Here is a 24,344-nt window from a genome sequence, read left to right on the forward strand (position 1 = left end):
GAAAATACAGAGTTACAACTACCACATGATTTATGGACTCCAATGTAACCATTCATGGGAAATAGGTAAGGGGTCTGCTGAAAGACCCCTTTTACCTATTTAGTCCGCCCTCCTTAAATCCCCAAACATAATTCAGTACCGTCTCACGTTGTCCCCAATTATAAGCAGCAATCTGCCTATTTATATTTGAGTATTTTTTGGGGTGGTGGAGGGTGCTGTCCCATCCACATGTCTCCTCGATTGCACTCACATACAGTAGCTAGGAGCATTCTGCACATGAGCGGTTCATAAAGACTTATAACCACACATGTCCAGAATGCACCCGGCTACGGGAGCGCAATTGAGGTGGCATGTAGCCAGAGTGTTGCAAACTTTAATTGGGGTGACAGTAGCACAACGAAGGGGACCTGGAGGATACTTAGGGACCTCAAAGACTTGGAAGAAGCACTAGGTAAGTAAAAATCTATTTTTTATTTATTGTCCAGATATGCTATAAAGGAGACGTGCCTTCATCCAAAGTTTTGCTGGGCAGGCCCATGGTGTTTGAATTACTCCACTGCTAGGTTCATGTACATTTGTCTCCACTCATGACCATGCCCACTTTTTGTGCACTATTTGTGCGACTTAATGCCCAGGGGTCTTCCAGATCTTCCAGGACCCTTGCAACACCCCAATGCTCCCAAAAAGTATGTATTCATAAAGGGGTACTTGAGAGGATGTTACCCATGGTATGGGGTACTTGTCCAAGGTAGTCATTAATGAAAGGGGACAATAGTATAATAATGTTGATGAACATTTATATAGTTGACATAAGGTTTATACCAGAGACAAAAAGCCATGATCCCATATAAATCCTTTTAATGCTGTCCACCCGTTCTCATGTAGAAAGGGTCCAAAGACCTATTGGCAAATTTGTTGTCTCTAGGATCAATTCAGACATGCCTCCAGATATGTGAGCATTCTGTATCTGTTGCAGTATCGTAACGCCAAGTTCCAACATTGCATGCCTTTTTTGGACACTGCATGGAGTATTAAATAGATATCCTGGAATCTATGACATGTCCATCACAGCAGACAACATGATTACGCAGACCGATATAGTGGATCATAAATCTGAAAAGCTGTGAATGTCCATGTTGTGGCTGCGGTGTAGTGTGAACCCAGCCTTAGACTTTATGAAACTACCATTCCAAACGAATAAATATGCCCCACTCTCTCATACTGTAAGAAACTTAAAGCATGAACACTTCAGTTATGGAATGACATTTTTAAACACACACAAAAAATCAGGAATGGCATCTCCAGCATTTCTCTTAGTACAGTACATACAAATTCAAGAAGACTTACATGTCTCCATGGACCAATCCGTAGATTTCTGTCATGTTTTTATGATAGAGGCTTTTGAGGATGACTAAGTGCAGGACCACAACAACGACAGGCAGCCCCCATCCGAGTACAAAGAAAATCAAATGACGTCTCTCTGCGTGTTCATCATTCATCACCAGAACATACCAGAAGTTTATTGCCTACAAAATAAAGCCATTGGTACATTTAAACTTCAAAATACTATAAGTAAGCACAAGAAGTATAATCACAAAACCATTTTACCAAGGCATTTGTTTTTTGTTTTTTTACTGAACAACAAAATTATAATATCATCTTTATTTGTATTGCGTTAACCCTTTGGCAGCCAAATAAAGTAAACTGGGGAAGTGTGCCTTCTGCAGTCTGTCAGGCTCGGAAGGATATATTGCGACAGGGTAGAGCGGTGGCAGGGAGCTCTCACACATGCCTGTCCCAATGGCTGGATTGGCTTCTTCTTCCTCCACCATGGCAGCAACATACTCCCGACATGTCTTCTCAAAATGATATGTGATCGAGATCCAGGAGATCATGTCAGTGTTACAGCGCCACCTGGTGGTGGAAGAGGGGTTATTGAAGACTCTCTTCAATCTCTTCCATTACCCCTCTTCCACCACGGGGTGGCAATGTAAGGTTGACACGGTCTCCTGGATCCCGATCATATGTCATATCATGTGGTTGGGTGTGATTGGGACCCAGAAGAAGAAGTTCAGAGAAACTGGTGGAGGAAGGGAAGAAGTTATCCAGAACAGGTAAATATAACTGCTTGGCTGCATTAGACAACCGTTTTACGTGTGAATTTTCGCACAGAAGAAAAACAAAAAGGGTGACGTTTATGCAGATTATATGTGACTATTCCCATGCAGGTAGCATCTCTCCTCTATTGCTCTCATATAAAATGCAACCAAAAGTTTATATTAACCTGAGGAAGCGGTATATACCTACAAAACGTGTTGACTTTTTGTGTGCTAATAAACTATTCCTCCAAGATACCATTGGCTGCTCTTTAGGAGAGGTAAGCCAACCTAGCCAAATATTTGATCACCCTTTTACCCACCACTCTAAAATGCACTCTACAAATTCTACAATGTTTGGTGTCCCCAAGGATTTTCCATATCCGCAAGCCAGAGTAAATTGTGGGTCACACGTGATGCATTTTTTTCAGAAATGGATGATCAGTAATTTTTTTGATCATGAGACAGTGCTTAGTAGTGAATGAGGCCCTTGGTGTAATTAATAACATTTTAACAAAGTGTGCTGTGCTCTAGTGCAGAAACTAGTACTAAGCGCCCTCGTTGCAGGTGTACAGCATGCAGCTGCCTGAGCTGTAGTGTCCACGATGGTGTGCGAACTTAGGCTTGTGTTAAAAAAGGTACTATAGATTCCAAAGCATAACAGCAATTATAATGGTGACTTCCTAAGCATGCACTGTTAAGTAAAAATCAAATATATTCAGCATATTAACCAAACTATTTAGCATTAGCATATTATTGACAATAATACTGAGACTGAGAAAAAGGCACAAAACGATAATATTAATATTAATAAATAACAAATAACTCGTATAACCCTTATGTTCTACCATGAACAACTTCATTTTGGTGCCTCAGTTATAATGACCTTTTATTCCAGTGTCCCTCCATTGCAATTCCCTTGTTCCAGGGTCCATTAGCCTATCTCTGCACGCATGACGCATTAGCCAGGTAATGCAGGTTACGCCAGCTGTGGAATGTGCATAACTATGGTGTTCTTTCCTTACAGTGTTCCACCAATATAGAGCTACCCTCTTCAAATAATGTCCGATGTAGGGGGGTTCTCCCAATATACTGCTAATTCATATTGTTTGTTTGCTTATTTAGAATTTTTATAGCTCTGACATCTTTGGTAGAGTTTTGCTGACTGCAGGGCCGGCCCTAGACTCTTTGCCGCCTGAGGCAACATAAAATTAAAAAAAAATAAATAAAATCGCCGCAGCCAACCCCCCCCCCCCCCCCCCCGTGGTAGAGGGGCCACCGAGCTGGAGGGTTAGTGGGCAGAAAGGGGGCATTGGGCCTAGCGATGGGGAGGGGGGTCCAACCGCCCCCTCCCTTGCCTGGGTCCCCCTATCTGCGCTCCCCTCCAGCTGTAAATAGTTAACTACCAGCGTATAGCTTAAGAGGCAACAGGCGGGGATCACTCACCTTTTCCGCGTTCCATCGTGCGCTTCACTGACGTCACTTCCTGCAACGCCGTCCACTTACAATACAGTGGGCGGCGTTGCAGAAAGTGACGTCAGTGGAGTGCTCGCTGGAACGTAGAAAAGGTGAGTGATCCCCGCCCGTTGCCTCTTAAGCTATACACTGGTACTTAACTATTTACAGCTGGAGGGGAGCGCAGATCGGGGGTCCGACCCTCCTCCCCACCTCTAGGCCCAATACCCCCTCTCTGCCCGCTACTCCTCCAGCTCGGTGGGCGGCCCCCCACCCACGGACAGGCGGGTGCCGCCCCCCCAGATGTGCCGCCTGAGGCAAATGTTTCACCCCGCCTCATGAGCGGGCCGGCCCTGGCTGACTGTCCGCTGACTGTCCCTCAGATTTATTTTTATTTATTTATTGTATTTATAACGCCAACATATTACAAAGTGCTCATGGGCTGACAATCTAATCCTTACCATAGTCATATGTCTAAGGTCAATATTAGGGGAACCATTTCAGTAATCTGAATGTTTTTGAAACATGGGAGGAAATCGGAGTGCCCAGATGAAATCCATGCAAACATGGGGTGTACATACAAACTCCATGCAGATAGTGTTGTGGCCCAGTGTTCTCTTAGTATAGTGCTCCCTTCATAGAGTTCCATCCACTTGTAGTGATCCTCCCATATGGTGCTAGTGTTTTCCATACAGTAGTGCTTCCCCAATATATTGCTTGTCCCTTTTTAGTGCTTTCCCCATATATTGTTCATCTATACAGAGTCCCTCCACCAAATAGTGCTGCTCCATTCTAATGTACCCCAACAGTGTCCTTCTAGTATTCCCCTATACAGAAAACCCCTGATATCAGCTTCCCCTATGTAGCGTTAGCCTCTTCTAAAGCTCCCCCATAATGTTATCTTCTTCTCTAGTGTTAAACCAGTATAGTGCTGCCCGTATGTAAAGCACCCCCAATAGAGTGCTCTCTTATACAGAGAGCGTTCCTTCTATATAGTGCTGCTCCCTTCTAATGCCAGCCCATCCCCCTATGCTGCCCTCTTCTACTGCTTCCCTCCATAGTGTTCCCCCAATTGTTATTGAGAGACCTCTGGGTTGACAACAGACAATAATGTGCTGTTGGCAAACAGAAACCTTCCTGACATATGAAGAGACTCTTACCATGGAGGCCAATGGTCTCATGCAAACTGCCAAAAGGCTAGAGGACAAGATTGGGATACCTCAAATCAATCCAGACAAATGTCTTTTCTGAATCCAAAACCAGGAGCTGTTATTTTATGCAGTTTTTAAGTCTTTTAAGGCAAACCTAAAAATAACACACTCTTTGTGAATTCATGCAGACAGTAAAAGTCAGATGAGCCTTCTGAATATGTACCATATGTTGTATACATGCTGGAGATATGACACGCAATTCACAGCTTCAACAATCAAACATTTGTTGTAATCGCATATCACATCCCACAGAAACTCTGCTGAACAATCTTATGTAACAAAACATTTCATTGACCGTCACTAATGTAAAACAAGGATATTAGAGAGAGAGAGAGAGAAAGATCCTACTTACAGCATAAAGCTAAAAACAAGAAACACCAGGAGCCCCAATAGTGTAATATGTACTGGTAAATGGTTACTAGATAGAGTAAATATTAATACTCACAAACGAGGGTTACCATTAGGCAACCACTGTAAAGGCAGGTGGGGAGATTTTCCTGACCCCACTCAGGAATAAGAAGTCGCTCTCTGTAGATGAGAAAAAGGGGGTTCAACCCTCCACCCAGGGTGGACTCAATATTATGCAGGTGCCAAAAGGATAAGAGGAAGCTAAATGAGCCTAAAAACCAAATTCTTGGTAAATAGAGGAGGTAGTGATGGACTTACCTCCTCCAAGTAGACACACAACGACTGTAGTAAAGACAGTCAATATATTTTATTTATGAACTCCAAATATGCAACGCGTTTCGCAGGTTTGATCCCGCTTCATCAGGCAATAACAACGGAGTAATAGCATATGTGATCAGTAGAAGAGCCGGGCACCTCACACAGAATTTGTTTTTTAAGCTCATTTAGCTTCCTTTTATTCTTTTGGCGCCTCTGTTCTCCTGCATAATTATAGCATAAAGCGCACCTGAAGTGAGAGGGATATGGAGGCTGCTATATTTATATCTCCATTTAGGCCGGTTTTACACCTGGTCAGAAGGTTGTGGTGCATTACTCCACCCTCTCGCATCACACTGCAATGCCAAAAAATCTATGCATATGAGTCTGCGGCAGAGAGCGCCAATAGAGTCATATGTATAGTGCTGCCCCTCCACCCCACCCCCACCACCGCTCATCACCACCCCTCGCCCAATGACGTACTCCCTGCTGGACAGGAAGTATGTCACTAGGATTCCCAGCTTCCCTGTCATATTTGCTTCATTCCACACATGCGCTGACAACTTATTCTCTGCATTGCCCATAGACTTCCATGCATTCCGCCACCACGGATGTCCAAAGGTAACGCGCTGTTGACTTTGGCTTAAAGTATTAGAGGCAAAGGATTAGCAGGACAGCAAGGTGTGAAAATATAACCTGGGAGAAACTTAGGAGAAAAGTGAATTGCATATTGGCCAATGTGTTTCATGAACAGTGTTCACTTCTTCAGGAGTCTTGTCAAAGGTAAGGTTATATTAAATTTACTACACACACAAGCACAGCTGTGTATTCAGGAATATAAATTCAAGAGAGACAAACACCTGCCCCATCAGAAAGACTGAGAGAGACTGTGACATCCAATAGTGCTATTGGCATCTTGCCTGACATGTACAGTATGCTATATTAGCACAACAAGAGCGGAAGAAATTCCTTCTGGAAGTGAATATAAACTAAGGCCAAATTATAAGGTAGGTATTTGTGATATTTTTAAACGAATTATGAGCAAGGTTGAGAAAAGATGTTTAAAATGCAGCTGCAAAGATTGGACAACCTGGGGAATATGTACGTTTATTTGATTTATAGCAGAATTCCTCTTTAAGGATCAACAATTACAAGCCATGTTGTGTTCTTTTTTTTTTTACCAGTGCAGGAAAACGCACAATTGAAAGAAAACAGATCTAACAGTTTCTAATTGAATCAGCTATTACAATCATAAGATACATTTTCAGGGAGATTTCTTCTATAAATCGGTGAAAACTAATTTTCAGCTTGGATCTGGTAAATTAGAATGTGACGTATAACAGATAAAAGACTTAATACTTTTGACTATTTGCTTTTATAAACTCCTCTAGCCATTTTCAGTGTAGAGCTTATATTGATTTGGTTAATTACACATAATGGGATTATACATACAGATATCTATATTGTCAATGGCTTTAATTCACAAAGGGCTGTTCGATAAAAAAAAAAATCAGGTCGGTAAAATACTGCATTCTATATTTTAGACTTTTTTTTTCCAAATTCACAGAGATTACCACACATGCAGTAGATGTAAGGGACTCATCTTCCGCTCGCGCCAGCGCCGCTCCTCCCACTTCTAGGTGTCGTGCGTAGCAGCCTGCTCCCAGCGGCCTCGCACCTGATGTCACCAGGCTCTCTCAGATTGCACAGTGCGCAGGCTGGGAGCAGTCAGGGACGGCCGCACGTGACCACGTGGCCGTCCTATAGGTTAAAGCGGTGGCGCACTTAGTGTCAGCTGAGCTATATCAGCTGACACTCAGGCAGGGTGCGTGTGATTGGTTGTTTCTGTGTGGCCGGCCACTGATTGGGTGACTGTACTATTTAAACCTGCTCTTGCTCTCAGTTAGTTGCCCATGATAGCATTAGCTGTGGCTAGTTGCTGGGTGCTCCTGAATTGCTGTTACTGTTTGGTTATCCGGATTTTGACCTTTGCCTGTATCTTGACCATTCTTTGATTGCTGCCTGGACTGACCCCTGTCTGGAAACGACCAATCTTGATTGCTGCCTGAATTGACATCGGATTGCCTTTGACACTGAACTTGTCTCATCCTTGTATACCTCGATATTTCTGATCTATTGTGTATGACCCTGGACTGTACCTAATGTGAGTTATCTTTGCTTGGGCCTGTTGTCTGTTCCCTCCAGTGTGGTTCTGTTGTTTTTTATGCCTTCCCGGCCTCAGTCATTATATCTTGCACGCAGAAGTCCTGGGGATAACCGTAGTCAGGTAGGCGTAACTCCGTCTCCCGTTCACAGGGGGACTTGTCTATAGGTGAAGAACGTGGTCTTAGATTGGGGTATAAGGACTGAAGGAAGTCAGGAGATCTGCTAGGCCTCACAGTAGAAATTCGGTAATTTACCAAAAAATGTTGCTTCAATTCACTAAGCCCTGTTCGGTATGTAGTAGAAAGTGGAGTAGGTCTCTGCAGCAAGCTGTGCAGACTGGTCTGCATTCGCTGTTCCTGTGTCAGCTTGTTAGAGAGGAAGAGGCTTCCTGCATCATTTTAGATGTGCTTACATGACACTAGAGGTGTCAGGCTTGTCTGGTCAATAACTACATTTATTTATTTATTTATATAGCGCCGACATATTACGCAGCGCTGTACAGAGTATATTGTCTTGCCACTAACTGTCCCTCAGAGGGGCTCACAATCTAGTCCCTACCATAGTCATATGTCTATGTATGCACCGTGTAGTGCATGTATTATATTATAGGGACAATTTAGGGGGATTCAAACCGGGGACCGAACACTGCAAGGCAAGAGCGCTAACCACTAAGCCACCTTGCTGGCCATATGACTGACCCAGAGCCCAGCCCGTAACACCTGCACAAACTCCTGCCTAACACAATACTACAATACACCCTGCAGGTAGATGTAGCATACAGTCTGACAGATAGTTAATACACTAGACAGAACCTAATAATTCTTGGCAATGCAATATGAGCACACAACAGTTGTTGGTCTCATTCAAAACGGGGACGAGTCTGCATACAGGCATGTGGTGGGACAGCTTTCCTCCTGGTGCAGCAGCAACAACTTAGAACTAAATGCTCTCAAAACCATGGAGATGATAATAGACTTTAGGAGATCTCCCCCCCAGCACCTCCCCTTAACCATAAATGGATCCACAATAACCCAAGTAGAGTCATTCAAGTTTCTTGGGTCCACGATCTCAAACGACTTAAAATGGGACAACAACACTGCCACTATTGTCAAGAAAGCACAACAGAGAATGTACCATCTGCGGCAGCTGAAAAAGTTTGGCCTACCTCAAAAGCTAATGGTGCAGTTCTACACTGCAATCATCGAATCCACCATAACATCATCCATGACTGTATGGTTCAGCTCCTGCTCAGCATTAGAAAAGGGGAGGCTGCAGCGCATCATCCGATCAGCGGAAAGGATAATTGGCTGTAGCTTACCTTCCCTGCAGGATCTTTACACTAGCAGGTGCAGAAAGAGAGCGACCAAAATTGCCTCTGACCCCTCTCACCCAGCTCACTCCATCTTCCAGCGCATGCCTTCAGGAGTAAGATTCCGGTCAATCGCTACCAAAACCTCCAGACACAGAAACAGTTTTTTTCCTCAAGCGGTAGCCATACTTAATGCTGAACCACGTTAGAGCTGCTAGGACTGAAAGTAATAAGCACAGAACTAAACATGAACAATTCTCACCTTGCTTACTGCCACTATACTTATAATGTCCTTAACTTGTAATATTCACACTGTCTGTCCTTGTATTGTTTTTTGTTTGTGTTTGTTAAGCAACTGCCAAGACAAATTCCTTGTAGGTGCAAACTTACTTGGCGAAAATAAATTGATTCTGATTCTGGATATATATATACCACCTGAGGCCTAGTAGATGAGACTATCCAGACGAGTGAATCAAGTGCCAGAAGTGCCAGTGCAAATCCGTGTCCAAGCAAAGGTCAATTCAGGCAGCAAACCGTAGTTGAGGTGCAAGGCAAGGTTGGCAACAGGAATCCAGCAGGGATTAAGCGTGGTCAAGATACAAGGCAGTAGTCGGCAACAGGAATCAAGCAGAGGTTAAGCGTGGTCAAGATACAAGGCAATAGGAATCCAATGACAGTGAGCGCTACCCAGCAACAAGCCAAAGCTAATGCTATCACGGGCGATGACTGGGGTCGCTCACCAGGTTTAAATACTAGAATTAACCAATCAACAAAAGCAGAATTGAAAACAAACCAATAGCAATGCAGCGTGCCAGCTAGATAAGCTGACACACATGCATGAACGTCAGAGTTACTTCTTAAATCTGCGGAGCGCGTACTGGGAACGAGTCCTCCACTTATCCTATGAGATCTGAGAAGCCCCCTACATTCCACTGACATCAGCGGCTTGCCGAGACCCGGAAGTCGGAGCTGCAGCCCGAGTCTCGGCATTCCGCCACTGCCCAGGTACAGCGGACCTTACAAAAGGTCTCTCTTCTGTGTATCACTATACAAATCTGTACATCCAAAGTGATGAAAAAAAGCCATCTTGAATGTCTCCTTCTCCTGCTCTATCGCTCTGAAGTCCCGCCCACAAGTGCATCAGATCAAATGGGGGTGAGAAGCAGGTGGGGGAGACTTTTCCTATTGGCTCTCTGCTTTCTGCGGCTTGTCAGTGCTATCGCATGCTATTTGCTAGTTTCCGACATATCAGAGCTAGAGGTAAATACAGAGCATCTCTCTTGGCTTTACTGCATGCTCAAATCTTTGTAAATTAACATTATGCTGATAGGTGCTGAGTTATTTACTGCACAAATCGTTAATTTACTTCCCTGAATGAAAATTTCACCTTGCCATGCGGTAACAGCATTAGTGAATTTAAATTTTACCAAATGTTCGACAAAATCAGCTGTTTTCTGAATTACCGCATGATGCTTTGTGAATTGAAGCCTGTGTGTTGTCACCATGAAATCCAAACACCGTAAAGGTGTGTTCTTCAGTGTATGGTATCATGCACTATCTGCTGCTGAGAATTACAGCAATGACAATTATTCAAATAGTAAGTACACTGGTGGTTTCCCAGTCATTACTGAAGAAAGTGATTTACAATGACCTTATACTAATTATCGTATTACCAGGAAAGTGTGAAGGTACAGTCCAATGTGATTCTTAATCTTGAGCAACTAGAAACTTGTCTCTTCATGTAACGGCAGTTTGCTGATGCTTGTGATAAAGTTACATTATTTTGCAAGTTCATTACTAAAGGGAAACGAGTTATAACATTAGTTGTGTAAAAAGTACTGGTCACTTCGGATGGCCAATGAGGATTATGTGAATTTTGTCTGCAAATTTATACAGCTTGAAAGTGGACTTATCGAATACTAGTATGGCTGGATTTGATTGGTCAGTTTTCAAGCTACATAAACATCAGTACAAAATTTTCATACACCCGCATCAACTTGGAATTATTTGCAGCAAGCTCAATGACTATCCCTACTTGTCACCAATAGGAGTATGGAAGTAATTTTTGTAGTTAGCAGGTTCCCGTTTAACACACTCGCCCTTTTCTCCTGTTTTTTGCCAGCTAATATTTTCACAATTATCAATAAAATGCCTTTTAAGCCAACAAGCAAGAAAATACTATAATCATTTTGTCAACCCTTTTTTAATCTACTCTTTGGTACTTTTTTAATTGTAGAGTTGCTGAAAAGTTATCTTAAACGGAAGATTAAAATTTATCTCCTTGGAGAAAACTTAGGAGAAAAAGTGAGTAAAACAAGGGCCACAGGCGCATATGCAATTCTCTTTTTCTCCTGACATCTCCTGACTTTTTCATCTTATTCATCAAATAATTTTTTAGCACTTTTGGAATTGAGAAAGTACTAAAAAGTAGGTGACAAAATGTAATTAAAATTACATTGACTAGTTGTAAAAATATCACCTTAGAGAAAACTCAGGAAAAAAGTTAATTGCATATGGGCCGATGTGTTTTATTAACCTCCCTGGCGGTAACCCTGAGTTAGCCGCCAAGAGCTCAATGCAGAGGATAGCGTGCAGCGGGCGGTTTTACCTACCTCCCGGGGGATCCAGATGTCGGTAGCTGTTCTCCTCCCTGTCCTCCGAGGCTCGCCATCATGTGATCTCACTACAGAGTTACAGCACCACCAGGAGGACGGAGGGAAAATTGCAGCGCTGGAGCCCAGAGAGGTGAGTGAGAGCTTGGGCTGCTACTGGCTTTCCGGCAGCATGATTTTTTTTCCAGAAATTAGGGTCTAAACCATGCTGAAAAGACCCTAAAATCTGGAAATAATCATACCGCCAGGGAGGTTAAGTCCCTAGGAAGCAGTAGCATGGCTGGAGATGACAATTGTAAACAAATCAACTACATTTCTTATCAATTCACTAGTGAATTTCAGCCCTAAGAGTAAGTTCAGATGGGCGCCTGCAGCGCGGAGTGTTTGTCATCCGAAGAACAGCTTCCATTCATTCTAATGGCAAAGCAGTTAATCCACTTTCAAAAGTAGCATTTATTGGCCACTGAAAACGCAGCTGAATGCAGCATTTACCATCATACATTGCTGGTTCATACGGGACAGCTGCCAGCAGCTCATTTAGCCAATGCTAAAGGTTTTTCTGCTTCCAATTTGCATTGTTCCCATCCTCACACTGCGTTCTGAGCCCCTGGGGGATATGAAACTGCGACACAAATAACGCTTGAAGCTACATGCAGCATCTCGGAAAATTTGATCAACCACAGTGTTTACCCAATCATTGGTAAACAAATTGAGATGAACAGTTGGATGTGCATATGCACGCTTATACTCCCTATGCAGTAGAACAATAGAGATAGATATCTGAATTACATGTGGCTTCTTAAAAATTTCCAAAGATTATTATTATTCCTTGAGTATATTGTTATGCACCTTTAAAGTGGTATGAAACTCAACATTGCTTCTTTGCTCTAAAATATTATTTACAGCATAAAATCTACTACCACCCAAAAAAAAATCGTAGCACAACAGCATTCAAAGAGTATAACACCGCTCCTTTTTCTTCAATGGAAAGCTTGCTTCTGCATCAGAAATTGTGGTAAGTTATGTTTTGTTTCCATTCCTTTGTCTGCTGCAAATAGTATACATTCCTAGCTGTGCTGAAAATGAGCTCTCTCTGCTGCAGAAGCAGAGAGACGAGAAGTGATAACAAATGAAAAGTAATAACTCGGTCTCTCTTGGGTATCAAAAATTAGAAAATAAACTTTATTCAGGATAGGCATATGCTTGGCAGATCAACTTAAAAACAATTAAAACTTAGCCATACAGAACGCAGCAACTCACACACCCACCATGCATGCAACACCACTCGTTCACCCCTTCTGGTACCGGTACCAATGTTCCTAACTTCAGAGAGGGGGAGAGGATTATACAAAGCAGTAGTAAGCGTGAGTGTTAATCTTCAGCTTGCAAGCACATAGCATAACTTCATGCCGGCTGTATAAGGTCTCACCACACGAGTGTACTTCCGTCTGACGTCCAGTGATCCAGACTGTACCGATCGGGTCTGCCTCAAGTGTCAGGACCAACATCAAGTGGCCGGCAACCTTCCATAGTAGGTGATCAGCAAGTCCGCTCAACCCGCTCTGCAAACGCCTTGACAGGGAGCAGACGCCAGACCTCCATGCGAAACGTTATTGCTGAAGCTGCGTAGTTGCGCTCACAGGCTACGGGATTTGCACCCGCCCATCGACGCGTTGCGCCCGCCCCTTTGCGAGCTTCGTCAGGATGTGCGTGGCTGGTGATTGGCTGAACTGTCACCTTTATTCCTATTGGGTCCGCAGGGCGTGGAGTTGCCTCGTATCTCCTTTCTTCCTGCCCAGACCATTCCTATGGCAACCAGTGTCAACACAGTTAGTATCCTCACCTCCATTGATTTGTATTACATACATTCACACAGCAGAAGTGCTATTACTCAAGCAGTCCCTTAGACCTCTTTCTGTATGCCCACATCTCCACGACAGACCTTCTAGCATTCGACATGTAGGTCCATAACTCACTTTTTATTTCTTGTTTCCATACAGTGTTCAGAGGTAAATCTTTTGCTTATATTTAAACTTTTAAGTTCATTACTCATTGTGATAAAAACGGTGCAAAGTCTAGTTCGCTATTCATGCCATCAGGGTTCAGGGCACCTAGTAGGTAAATCCACCTACTCTCCAATTGCTTCAATTTCCTCAAGCGATCTCCCCCTCTCTTATCCACTGGCACTTGAACGATTCCCATTGCAGTAAGACCACTTGGATCACCTTTATGTTTAAGGCAAAAGTGCTCTGCCACTGCGCTTTTATATTCGCCATTTTTCTGCAAACCACTATATATATTAGATACATGCTCCATCACTCGAGTTTTCAATTTTCTAGTGGTTAGACCTACATAAAGTTTTTTGACAAGGGCATTCCAGCCTGTAGATTACCCATTCAGTGTTGCAATTTATAAAGCTTTTTATCCTCCATTCCCTTCTCTTCAAGTAATCATGGAAGACCTTTGCAGGTGTCATTCTTTCACACGCCACACAATTGCCACACCGATACATTCCGACCACTTTACTTTTATTCAACCATGTCGTTTTTTCTTTTGGAGTAGAGTCGGAGTGGACAAAGGCATCTCTTAGGCTTGGTGCCCTTTTAGCAACCAACATAGGTCTATCTCCTACTATCTGCCTTAATTTTGGGTCAGTTTGTAACACCGGCCAATATTTGGACAATGTCTCTCGAATTTTTTCCCAGTTGGAATTGTATGGAGTTATAAATCGAGGGAGTTTACTTTCTTTTACTTGTTTCTGCAACCTCCCCCTCCCCCCACCCCTCAACAGTTCCTCCCTCGGGCGCTCTCTGGCTTGCCTGAATCTCGAGCACAACACCTCATGTTGGTAACCCCTTGTCAGAATTGGACGGTTTGAAAATCCATTCTTAGAGCACATGTTTCAGACAAAGGACGTCACTTCCTGCTTAACTGACCTTAGGCGAGGATAAAGTTTAAATCTGCATCCTTTCAGCCAATCACACTGAGCCTTCTCAAAGGGAAGTGATGTATGTTGAGGGGGTGGAGTCAAGGGGTATATTGTCTTTGAGCATGCTGTTTTCTACTCTCTGTGTGCTGTGGTCTGCTGTGAGAGCTGTTTCTCTGAATGGGTAAGATAAGATCATGCAATGGTTCTGGGTGATGTGGGTTGTATTTGTAGGACATATTGGGAAGCTGCATTCAGGTTACCTGTATTAATGTATACATTATGTGCATTGGTTTCTAAGCTTTATGCTTTATACTGTTGAATTTCACTGTACTTGGTGCTTACTGTAATACATCAATGTCTGTACCTGTATCACAAATATCACATGCAATATAAACTTTATGAGATGCATTTCCACCAATTTGAGTGTTGCGTGGTGTCTGTAGCTCTTAGCTAGACAGAGATGCTGTTCCATAGACTTGAGTGTTGTGGTTCTGTCTCTTAGCTGGAGAGAGATTATTCACTTAGAAGGGGGGAATTTTACCTGGGTTGCAGATCTGGGATCTGCTAAATTATCTTGTAGCTGCCTCCAATGAAATTGAGCTATCACCCCTCTCCCGGAACCGATCATACATTGCCAAAGATTCAGTTTCAAAATCCTGTTCACTTGAACAGTTTCTGCGTAATCGCAGAAACTGGCTATATGGTATTCCGCTTTTAAGATGTCGAGGATGATGGCTGGCTGCGTGGAGGACAGTATTTCCCGCAGTTGGCTTCCGGAAATTTGTGGTTCTCACACCACCTTCATCGCTCCAGATATGCTGGTCCAGGAACATAATATCAGACCTACTCGCCACATAAGTAAGCGAGATATTACGGTCATTTCTGTTTAATTGATTCATGAATGAATCAAGTTCCTCCTCAGTTCCCCTCCACACAGCCAGCACATCATCTATAAAACGGATCCATAATTGGACATGTTTCTCGAATTCCGCGAGGGGGTACACCTTTTGGCGCTCCCACTGGCCAAGATGGAGACAGGCATAGGCAGGCGTGCAGGCCGCACCCATAGATGTGCCCCTCACCTGCCTATAGTGGGAGCCACCAAAAGCAAAACAGTTGTGCTCCAGAACAAAGCGAAGCGCGTCCACTATGAAGGAGTTGTGACGGTGAGCCTCAGGGTTTACATCCTCCAGGAAGAACCGGGTGGCCCCGATGATAACCTCGTGGGGGATCGACGTGTACAAACTCTCCACATCGATCCCCACAAGGATGTCACCGGGGCCCAACTCCAGCTCCCCCAGGAGCTGAAGAACATCAGTGGAGTCCTGAACAAAGGATGGGAGTGACATCATCATTCCTTTTGGCTTTTCATCTAGCCATTTTCCGATTCTTTCCGTGAAGTGATCACTAGATTGATATTAATATATAAACACAGCACCTATGCAATAAAATGAAATGGCAGCTTTCAGAGCAGGTAAACTGTACTTTGGGAACTTGTCATTTGTAAACAGACAATATTACTTGTGCACAATAGCAAATATGGTAACTGTATGGGTAATAAAAAGTACAAAAACACATTTTTATTGACTGTTATGTCAGAGTTTTATCCCACTTTAATATTGTGGGTCTGCTGGTTCCCACAGAATCTGCATGACCCGCCACTTGTTACCCCTTTGCTTCTTTTTTTTCTCCGTCCCATGTAATAAATTGCTGTAAAACTATTGTGTAAAACAATCACTGTGCGTTGATCGATGTAGCTTATCACTTTAAACTCTCTGTGACCTGGTAATGGCTACAATTTCTCTGCACAATTAACCATGGACAAAGATGACAGCAAATATAATAGATTTCCTCTTAAATGTGCAATTTACTACTTTCTGCCATGTAACACATGTAGTGACTCCTGAGAGTGGAAGAGACAGGGATATACTGTACTTTTATTATAGGGTTGGCAACCTTGAGTGTACATCATTCATACACAAAACATTAAAAGGCAGTGAACAGCCATAAAAATATAGTGATGGCTAAAAGCAGCTATTATGAATTAAAGTGAGTGTAAGTGATGTCCATGACTCGCAAGGTATCCACAGAGCTCAGGGCTTGCTGTGTGCACAGATCTCATTAGGAACGCTATCCCTTGCATACAAGTAACCTTTATCAGTCCTCAAACAACATGTTACTTGGAATACATATTATATGCAGAGAGATGGTGAATGAGACGCACTATTTTTCTGACTTAAAGCTGAATACTCATCTCACAAGGCAGGAAGATGTATCCCAGCGACGTCCTACGATGGTTGGTCTGCTGTGACGATCGTTGTTGCCGCGCATCACAAACGTGGTTTGCGTAATCGTGCACCTATATCCATATTACAAGATTGCGGCAACGATCAATGGTCATCCCAAAAAACGGTAGGTCGTTGTAAAAAACATTGGAAAACTGCTTATTTGGTACGGACCTTTACTGTGCGGCCTACCAAGGAATCCCTCTAATCCAATCATGTCAAATCTGTCCCTCGGTGCCATTAAATCTGGCCCTCAAGGGGTTTCCCCACTTTGCATTATGTTTGGCCAACTCTAGACCACCAGGGAAGCTATATTGGAGATGGAGCCCTAGAACACCAGGGAAGCCATATGGGGAGGTAGGGGGAAATCACTAAACACCAGGGAACTGTATAGGGGAGGGAGGAGGACCACTAGACACCAGGGAACTGTATAGGAGTTGGAGGGGGCAATTAGACACCAGGGAACTTTATAAGGTGGGCAGTAGACTTTGAGGATGGCCCACGACTTGATCCCAGTGTTCAATTTCGGCCCACTTTGTATTTGAGTTTGACACCGCTGCTCTAATCCATTCTGAACTCAGCTGCATGACTGATCCACATTTCTTCTCACTTTTCTATTAATGTTCCCTCTGTCATTCTCTCATTCCCTTCACTTGCTGCCTATCACACAGAGAATCCAATACAAACTACTACTTTTATCCTATATATTGCTGAATTACAGTGGCATACCTAGGGCATTTGACACCCGGTGCTGGGTATTATAAGACCCCCCCCCCCCAAAAAAAAAGTAAAGGAGCGAGCGTGGCATACTAAGCGAGCCACGGTGGGTAATGCTAGGTATAAGCGCCTCCTATATAGGTAATGAAGTTGCCCCAGTATATGTAATAAAGTTGCCCCCAGTATAGGTAGCTAGCACAGTTGCCCCCAGTATAGGTAGCTAGTTGCCCTTAGTGAAGGTAGTATAGTTGCCCCAATATAGCTGCCCCCAGTATAGCTAGTATAGTTGCCCCCAGGATAGGCAGCATAGTTGCCCCCAGGATAGGCAGCATAGCTGCTTCCCCCAATGTAGGTAGTGCTGCTGCCCCCAGTGGAGCTAGTATAGTTGCCCCCAGTATAGGTAGTATATTAGTGGCCCCCAGTTTAAAGTGGTCTAACACCCAGCATTTCAACTTTGCTTTAAAAGATTGCTTACAGCTTATAAACTATTATGCCCGATTTTTTTTTAGCAGAAATTCACTGAATGGATTAAACATGACATTTTAGTGCTGCATTTAGCTAGAAATCCTCCTCCGTGCTTGCTTGTTTAGTTACAAATGTATCTATCTACAATGTAACAAACAAACACTGCTTTGAGAGAACAAAGAGGGCTTCCCCAGCAGGCTTTTCAAAGGTCTATTTGTATTCCAAATAAAGATACATTTGTAACTAAAAGATAAGAAGGATGCGGATTCCTAGTTGAATCCAACACTAAAATGTCATGTTTAACCCATTCAGTGAATTTCTGCTTAAAAAAAAATCTGGCATAATAGTTTGTAAGCTGTAAGCAATCTTTTAAAGCAAAGTTGTAATGCTGGGTGTTAAACCGCTTTAAGTAGTATAGCTGCCCCCGTGTAGCTAGTATAGTGGCCCCCAGATTAGGTAGTATAGTGGCCCCCAGTGTAGGTAGTATAGCTGCCCCCAGTGTAGCTAGTATAGTGGCCCCAAGGTAGCTAGTAAAGTTGCCCCCAGTGTAGCTAGTATAGTGGCCCCCAGTATAGCTAGTATAGTGACCCCCGTATAGCTGCCCCCAGTGTATGTAGTATAGTGGCCCCCATAGTAGCTAGTATAGTGGCCCCCATTGTAGCTAGTATAGTGACCCCCAGCAGTGTAGCTAGTATAGTGGCCCCCAGTATAGCTAGTATAGTGGGCCCCCAGTATAGCTAGAAGGAGGGGTGGTGGGGTGGGGGGACAGATTCCCCCCCCCCCCTCATCTGGGTCCCCTCCTTCTGCCTCTCTTAGTCTCCAAAATGACAGCGGGGGCAGCGGGCACCAAACAGGCAGGGCGGGCGGGAGAAGAATAACTCACCTCACTTTCGCGCCACAGGAACGCTGCGTCGCCGTCACGTGCCTCTTCTGCGCCTTCAATGCTGGTCACGACATTGGAGGCGCAGAAGAGGCACGTGACGGCGACGCAGCGTTCCAGCAGCTGGAAAGCAGAAGTGAAGTGAGTATTCTCCGCCCGCCCTGCCTGTTTGGTGCCCGCTGCCCGCATTTTGGAGGGGAAGAGAGGTAGAAGGAGGGGACCCAGGTGAGGGAGGGGGGGATCTGTTCCCCTCCCCGCCGCTGTCCCTGCTACCCCTCCTTCTAGCACTGCTCTTCCCCTCCTGCTCTGCCACGCCCCCCTGCGCCCAATGGTAGGAACGCCACTGCTGAATTAATCCCCAGATACCAACCAAAATGTAATCTGCTAGATATTAACCTCTTCATTTATTCCTTCTAATAACCTTCTCCTAGAATCATATTCAAAACTTTTCACAAGCTTTTTCTTTCCTCTGGAACACAATCCTACACTCTACTGTATTTAGCCATATATGTTCCTTAAGATCTTCATATGCAACCTTAAAGTAAACCTGAAATAAAGAAGAGAATTGTTTTTTACTTACCTGGGGCTTCCTCCAGTCCCATGTAGACAAAGTCTGCAGTGGTGTAGCTAAGGAGCTATGGGCTCCAGTGCAAGTTTTACATGGGCCCTCCCCCCAAGCACTCTATACATAACAACTGATATGGCGCACCAAAATCTGCCAAGGATTTCCACAGTGTCAGGGGTGCAAGTAGAGGATGGGAAACAGTTTGTTAATAATTACTACTATTTAAAGCATCTATAGAAGTGATTATTAACAGCATAGGGCCAATAGAGAGCTAATATTGTGCTTGAGGGAGGGCCCCTCGGGGCCCCTCTAACCTAAGGGCCCCCATGCGGTCGCTACCTCTGCAACCCCTATTGCTACGCCACTGGTAGTCTGTCAGGTCCTGTGGTGTCTTCCCCTGTTGCTCCACTGTAAGCCTCATTAAACGTCAGCTACTATGCATGCGCAGTAGCAGCTGCCCACCACCTTCATCATGCTCCCATGGCCAAGAGCATTCTGCGCATGCGCAGTTACGAGTCTTAACTAATTGAGCATGCACAGAACGTTCCTGGCCATCGCAAATGAGGAGGCACACAGCTAGGGCCACATATCTGAAGTAGCACCCGACCCAGTGGGGTCGCAGACTTTAACAGGGCTGACAGTAGAGATGGTCCGAACATCAAATTTTCGGTTTGCGAACCTCAAATGCGAATTTCCAAAAAAGTTCGCAAACAGGCGAATCTGGGGAACCTCCATAGACTTCAATGGGCAGGCAAATTTTAAGACCTATAGGGACTGTTTCTTGCCACAGAAGTGACAGAAAAGTTTTTTCAAGGGGCCTAACATCTGGACTGTGGCATGCCGGAGGGGGATCCATGGCAAAAGTCACACGAAAAATGACACAGTTGACGCAAAGTCGTGTTTTAAACTCTAAAGGGCAGAAATCACAGTACATTCCTAAATTTGTAGAATTAACTTCTTTAACCATTGCAGCCCGCGGGTATTTTTCCCCTTATGGACAAGAGGAATTTTCACAATTTCAGCGCACCTCTCATTCATTCCCCAATAACTTTATCACTACTTATCACAACTAAATGATCTATACCTTGTTTTTTTGTCACCAATTGTGCTTTCTTTGGGTGGTACATTATGCTAAGAATTATTTTATTCTAAATGCATTATAATGGAAAAAATAAGAAAAAAATCATTATTTTTTCACTTTTCAGCCAGTATAGTTTTATAATAATTCATGCTGCCATAATTAAAATCCACACATTTTATTTGGCCATTTGTCCTGGTTATTGCAACGTTAAAATTATATCCCTAGTATAATGTATGGTGACAATATTTTATTTGGGAATAAAGGTGCATTTTTTTCAGTTTTACATCCATTACTAATTTTTAGTCCATTATTTATAAATTATATGCCCTCTTGACATAGATATTATTTTTTCCCCCTAAAGTCTGTAGGTGGATTTTACTATTTGTCCACAAGATGTCCCCTAGCGTACAAGTACGCTACATAGGATACAATGTATGGTTACATTGTAACTAGGGAAGTGATGTAAGGCTTCCATTGGAAGTCTGCGATCACAGTGCCGGCGGGGAGATTATGAATGAAAACATAAATTTAACGACCGGGAGGCGGAAACCGGCAGAAATAAACAGTGTTTATTCTCGGCGGTAATGTATGGATTGGTACAGGGGACATTTGTCCCCTGCAGCCAATGTCCTCTGCTCCTGGTAACAGCGCGATCGCAGGCATTTGCCCGCAGGATCGCCAGCACAGCCCGCCAAGCTTCAGGGCTGTGAATAGTGCATCCCTGCGGCTCTAGCAGCTGCCACTATGGACGTGAAGCTCACGTCCGCGCGGCATAAATGGTTAAAACATCCGGCGTGCGCACACGGTAATAAGGTAGTGTAAGGGTTATGCCCAGACAGTTAACACTGGCAGATGAAACGCCGCTTTTAACGCAACGCAAACCACCGCAAGGAGCTTTAGTGATAATGTCAGGTGTGCAAATCATTGTTTTTACTAGTTGACACCTCCACGACATACAGTGGGATGCAAAGGTTTGGGCCTTGTTAATCGTCATGATTTTCCTGTATAAATCGTTGGTTGTTACGATAAAAAATGTCAGTTAAATATATCATATAGGAGACACGCACAGTGATATTTGAGAAGTGAAATTAAGTTTACTGGATTTACTGAAAGTGTGCAATAATTGTTTAAATAAAATTAAGCAGGTGCATACATTTGGGCACTGTTGTCATTTTATTGATTCCAAAACCATTAGAACTAATTAATGGAACTCAAATTGGCTTGGTAAGCTCAGTGACCCCTGACCTACATACACAGGTGAATCCAATTATGAGAAGAGTATTTAAATTTTTTTTTATTAAATGATGTAGCGAGCCCAGGGCTCGCTACAGGATAGCCGCTGACAAGCGGCATCCCCCTACCTACTTCGATTGCCGCCGGTGATCTTTGCAATCAGGAAATCCCGTTCAGAACGGGATTTCCTGCAGGGCTTCCCCGTTGCCATGGCGACGGGGCGGGATGACGTCGCCGACGTCATGTACATCGGGACGTCAGGGGGAATCCCGATCCACCCCTCAGCGCTGCCTGGCACTGATTGGCCAGGCTGCGCAAGGGGTCTGGGGGGGGGGGGGCACGGTGGGTAGCGGCTAATCGGTGGCGTGCGGTGGTGATCGAGAAATGCACGCCGCTAGCAAAGTGCAATAAAAAACAAATTTTGAAAATCCGCCCAGCGGGGCCTGAGAAATCCTCCTACGCAGGTTACCCCGAGCTGAGCTCGGGATAACTGGCAAGGAGGTTAAGGGAGTCAATTATAAGTTTCCCTCCTCTTTTAATTTTCTCTGAAGAGTAGCAACATGGGGGTCTCAAAACAGCTCTGAAATGACCGGAAGACAACGATTGTTCACCATCATGGTTTAGGGGAAGGATACAGAAAGCTGTCTCAGAGATTTCAGCTGTCTGTTTCCACAGTTAGGAACATATTGAGGAAATGGAAGACCACAGGCTCAGTTCAAGTTAAGGCTCAAAGTGGCAGACCAAGAAAAATCTTGGATAAACAGAAGCGACGAATGGTGAGAGCAGTCAGTCAACCCACAGACCAGCAGATGGAGTCACTGTGCATCGTTCAACCATTCGGCGCATTTTACACAAGGAGATGCTGTATGCGAGTGTGATGCAGAGGAAGCCTTTTCTTCGCCCACAGCACAAACAGAGCTGCTTGAGGAATGCTAAAGCACATTTGGACAAGCCAGCTTCATTTTGGAATAAGGTGCTGTGGACTGAAAAAACTAAAATTGAGTTATTTGGGCATACCAAGTGGCGTTATGCATGGAGGAAAAACAACACAGCATTCCAAGAAAATCACCTGCTATCTACAGTAAAATATGGTGGTGGTCCATCATGCTGTGGGTCTGTGTGGCCAGTGCAGGGACTGGGAATCTTGTCAAAGTTGAGGGATGCATGGATTCCACTTAGTATCAGCAGATTCTGGAGATCAATGTCCAGGAATCAGCGACAAAGCTGAAGCTGCTCCAGGGCTGAATCATTCAACAAGACAACTACCCTAAACACTGCTCAAAATCCACTAAGGCATTCATGCAGTGGAACAAGTACAACGTTCTTGAATGGCCATCTCAGTCCCCAGACGTGAATATCATTGAAAATCTGTGGTGTGAGTTAAAGAGAGCTGTCCATGCTCAGAAGCCATCAAACCTGAATGAACTAGAGATGTTTTGTAAAGAGGAATGGTCCAAAATACCTTCAACCAGAATCCAGACTCTCATTGGAATCTACAGGGAGCGTTAAGAGGCTGTAATTTCTGCAAAAGGAGATCTACTAAATATTGATTTCATTTCTTTTCTGTGGTTCCCAAATTTATGCACCTGCCTAATTTTTTTTAAACAATTATTGCACACTGTGTGTCTCCTATATGATATATTTAACTGAAATTTTTTATTGTAACAACTAACGATTTATACAGGAAAATCATGAAGATTAACAAGGTTGCCCAAACTTTCGAATCCCACTGTAAATGTTAGAACTCTTGGCGGCATTCTCTGTGTGGTGGCCACCCATCCTTCTTGTGCACATGTTCGCGGAAGTGCAGGCGATCGTGGTTTTCCAGCCCCTAGGGTTGGGCTGAGATAGTTCAATGACAGTAAAGTGACCATAGAAACACTGATTCTGCACTCTGAGGCCTTATACAGGGGGCAGTGGTGGATACTAGATGCCAGTAGTGGTGGTGAAGGATTATTGGGTTATGGTCGGTGCACTACTAGGACTAGCAGACCTGTCTCCAACAGCTAACATATGCACTGGACACACATGATTGCAATATAACAATAGCAAGGAAAAAAAAACAGCCCTCAGAAGGGTGAACTACTATAGCACTAAGACTGCACCTGTCTGCAACAGCTAAAGTGTGCTGTGTGGACACACTGAACATCAATATCACAAGTTCAAAACAGAGCCTTTAGAAGGGCTCTGGGGTTATGTAGATGGTGAATTAGTAGTGTAGCAGCAAGAAACTCCACTGGGGACACAGAACACAGGCCTAACTAACTCTTTCCCTATCTGCAGCACACTCTCCCTGATCTGCCTAGCACAGAAGCCAAACACAGACTGCAAAATGGCTGCTGTGCTGGCTTTCTGAGAGGTGGGAGGGTGGTCCAGGTGGAAGGAATAGCTGATTGGCTGCCATGTGTCTGCTGACTCTGGGGTGAGGGGTCAAAGTTTGGCTCCATTATAATGTATAGGGGGCGGGTTGAATACGTCATGTGTTCGCCTGATGAGGCGAACGCATTTTTCGCCATGAACTATTTGCCAGCAGAACAGTTCAGGCCATCTCCAGCTGACAGAAGAACAACAGAAGTGGCGGGAGGACACCAAGGGACCTAACAGACTATTTGGCGCTGGAAGAAGCCCCAAGTAAGTAATAGCCTGTGGCATAGCAATAGGGGATGCAGAGGTTGCG

The 24,344-nt window shown here is 44.1% G+C and overlaps 1 protein-coding gene across 1 annotated transcript in view; it reads right to left on the reverse strand.

Annotated features, from left to right (window-relative positions):
- ADGRV1 (adhesion G protein-coupled receptor V1) overlaps positions 1–24,344 on the reverse strand; it is a 629,361-nt gene that overhangs the window by 90,165 nt on the left and 514,852 nt on the right. Inside the window, exon 86 of the mRNA XM_068247792.1 lies at positions 1,348–1,526. Coding sequence (XP_068103893.1) covers positions 1,348–1,526 — 179 coding nt within the window. The remainder of the gene's footprint in view (positions 1–1,347; positions 1,527–24,344) is intronic.

Source organism: Hyperolius riggenbachi, chromosome 1 (genome assembly GCF_040937935.1).
Source record: "Hyperolius riggenbachi isolate aHypRig1 chromosome 1, aHypRig1.pri, whole genome shotgun sequence".
NCBI classification, from domain to species: domain Eukaryota; kingdom Metazoa; phylum Chordata; class Amphibia; order Anura; family Hyperoliidae; genus Hyperolius; species Hyperolius riggenbachi.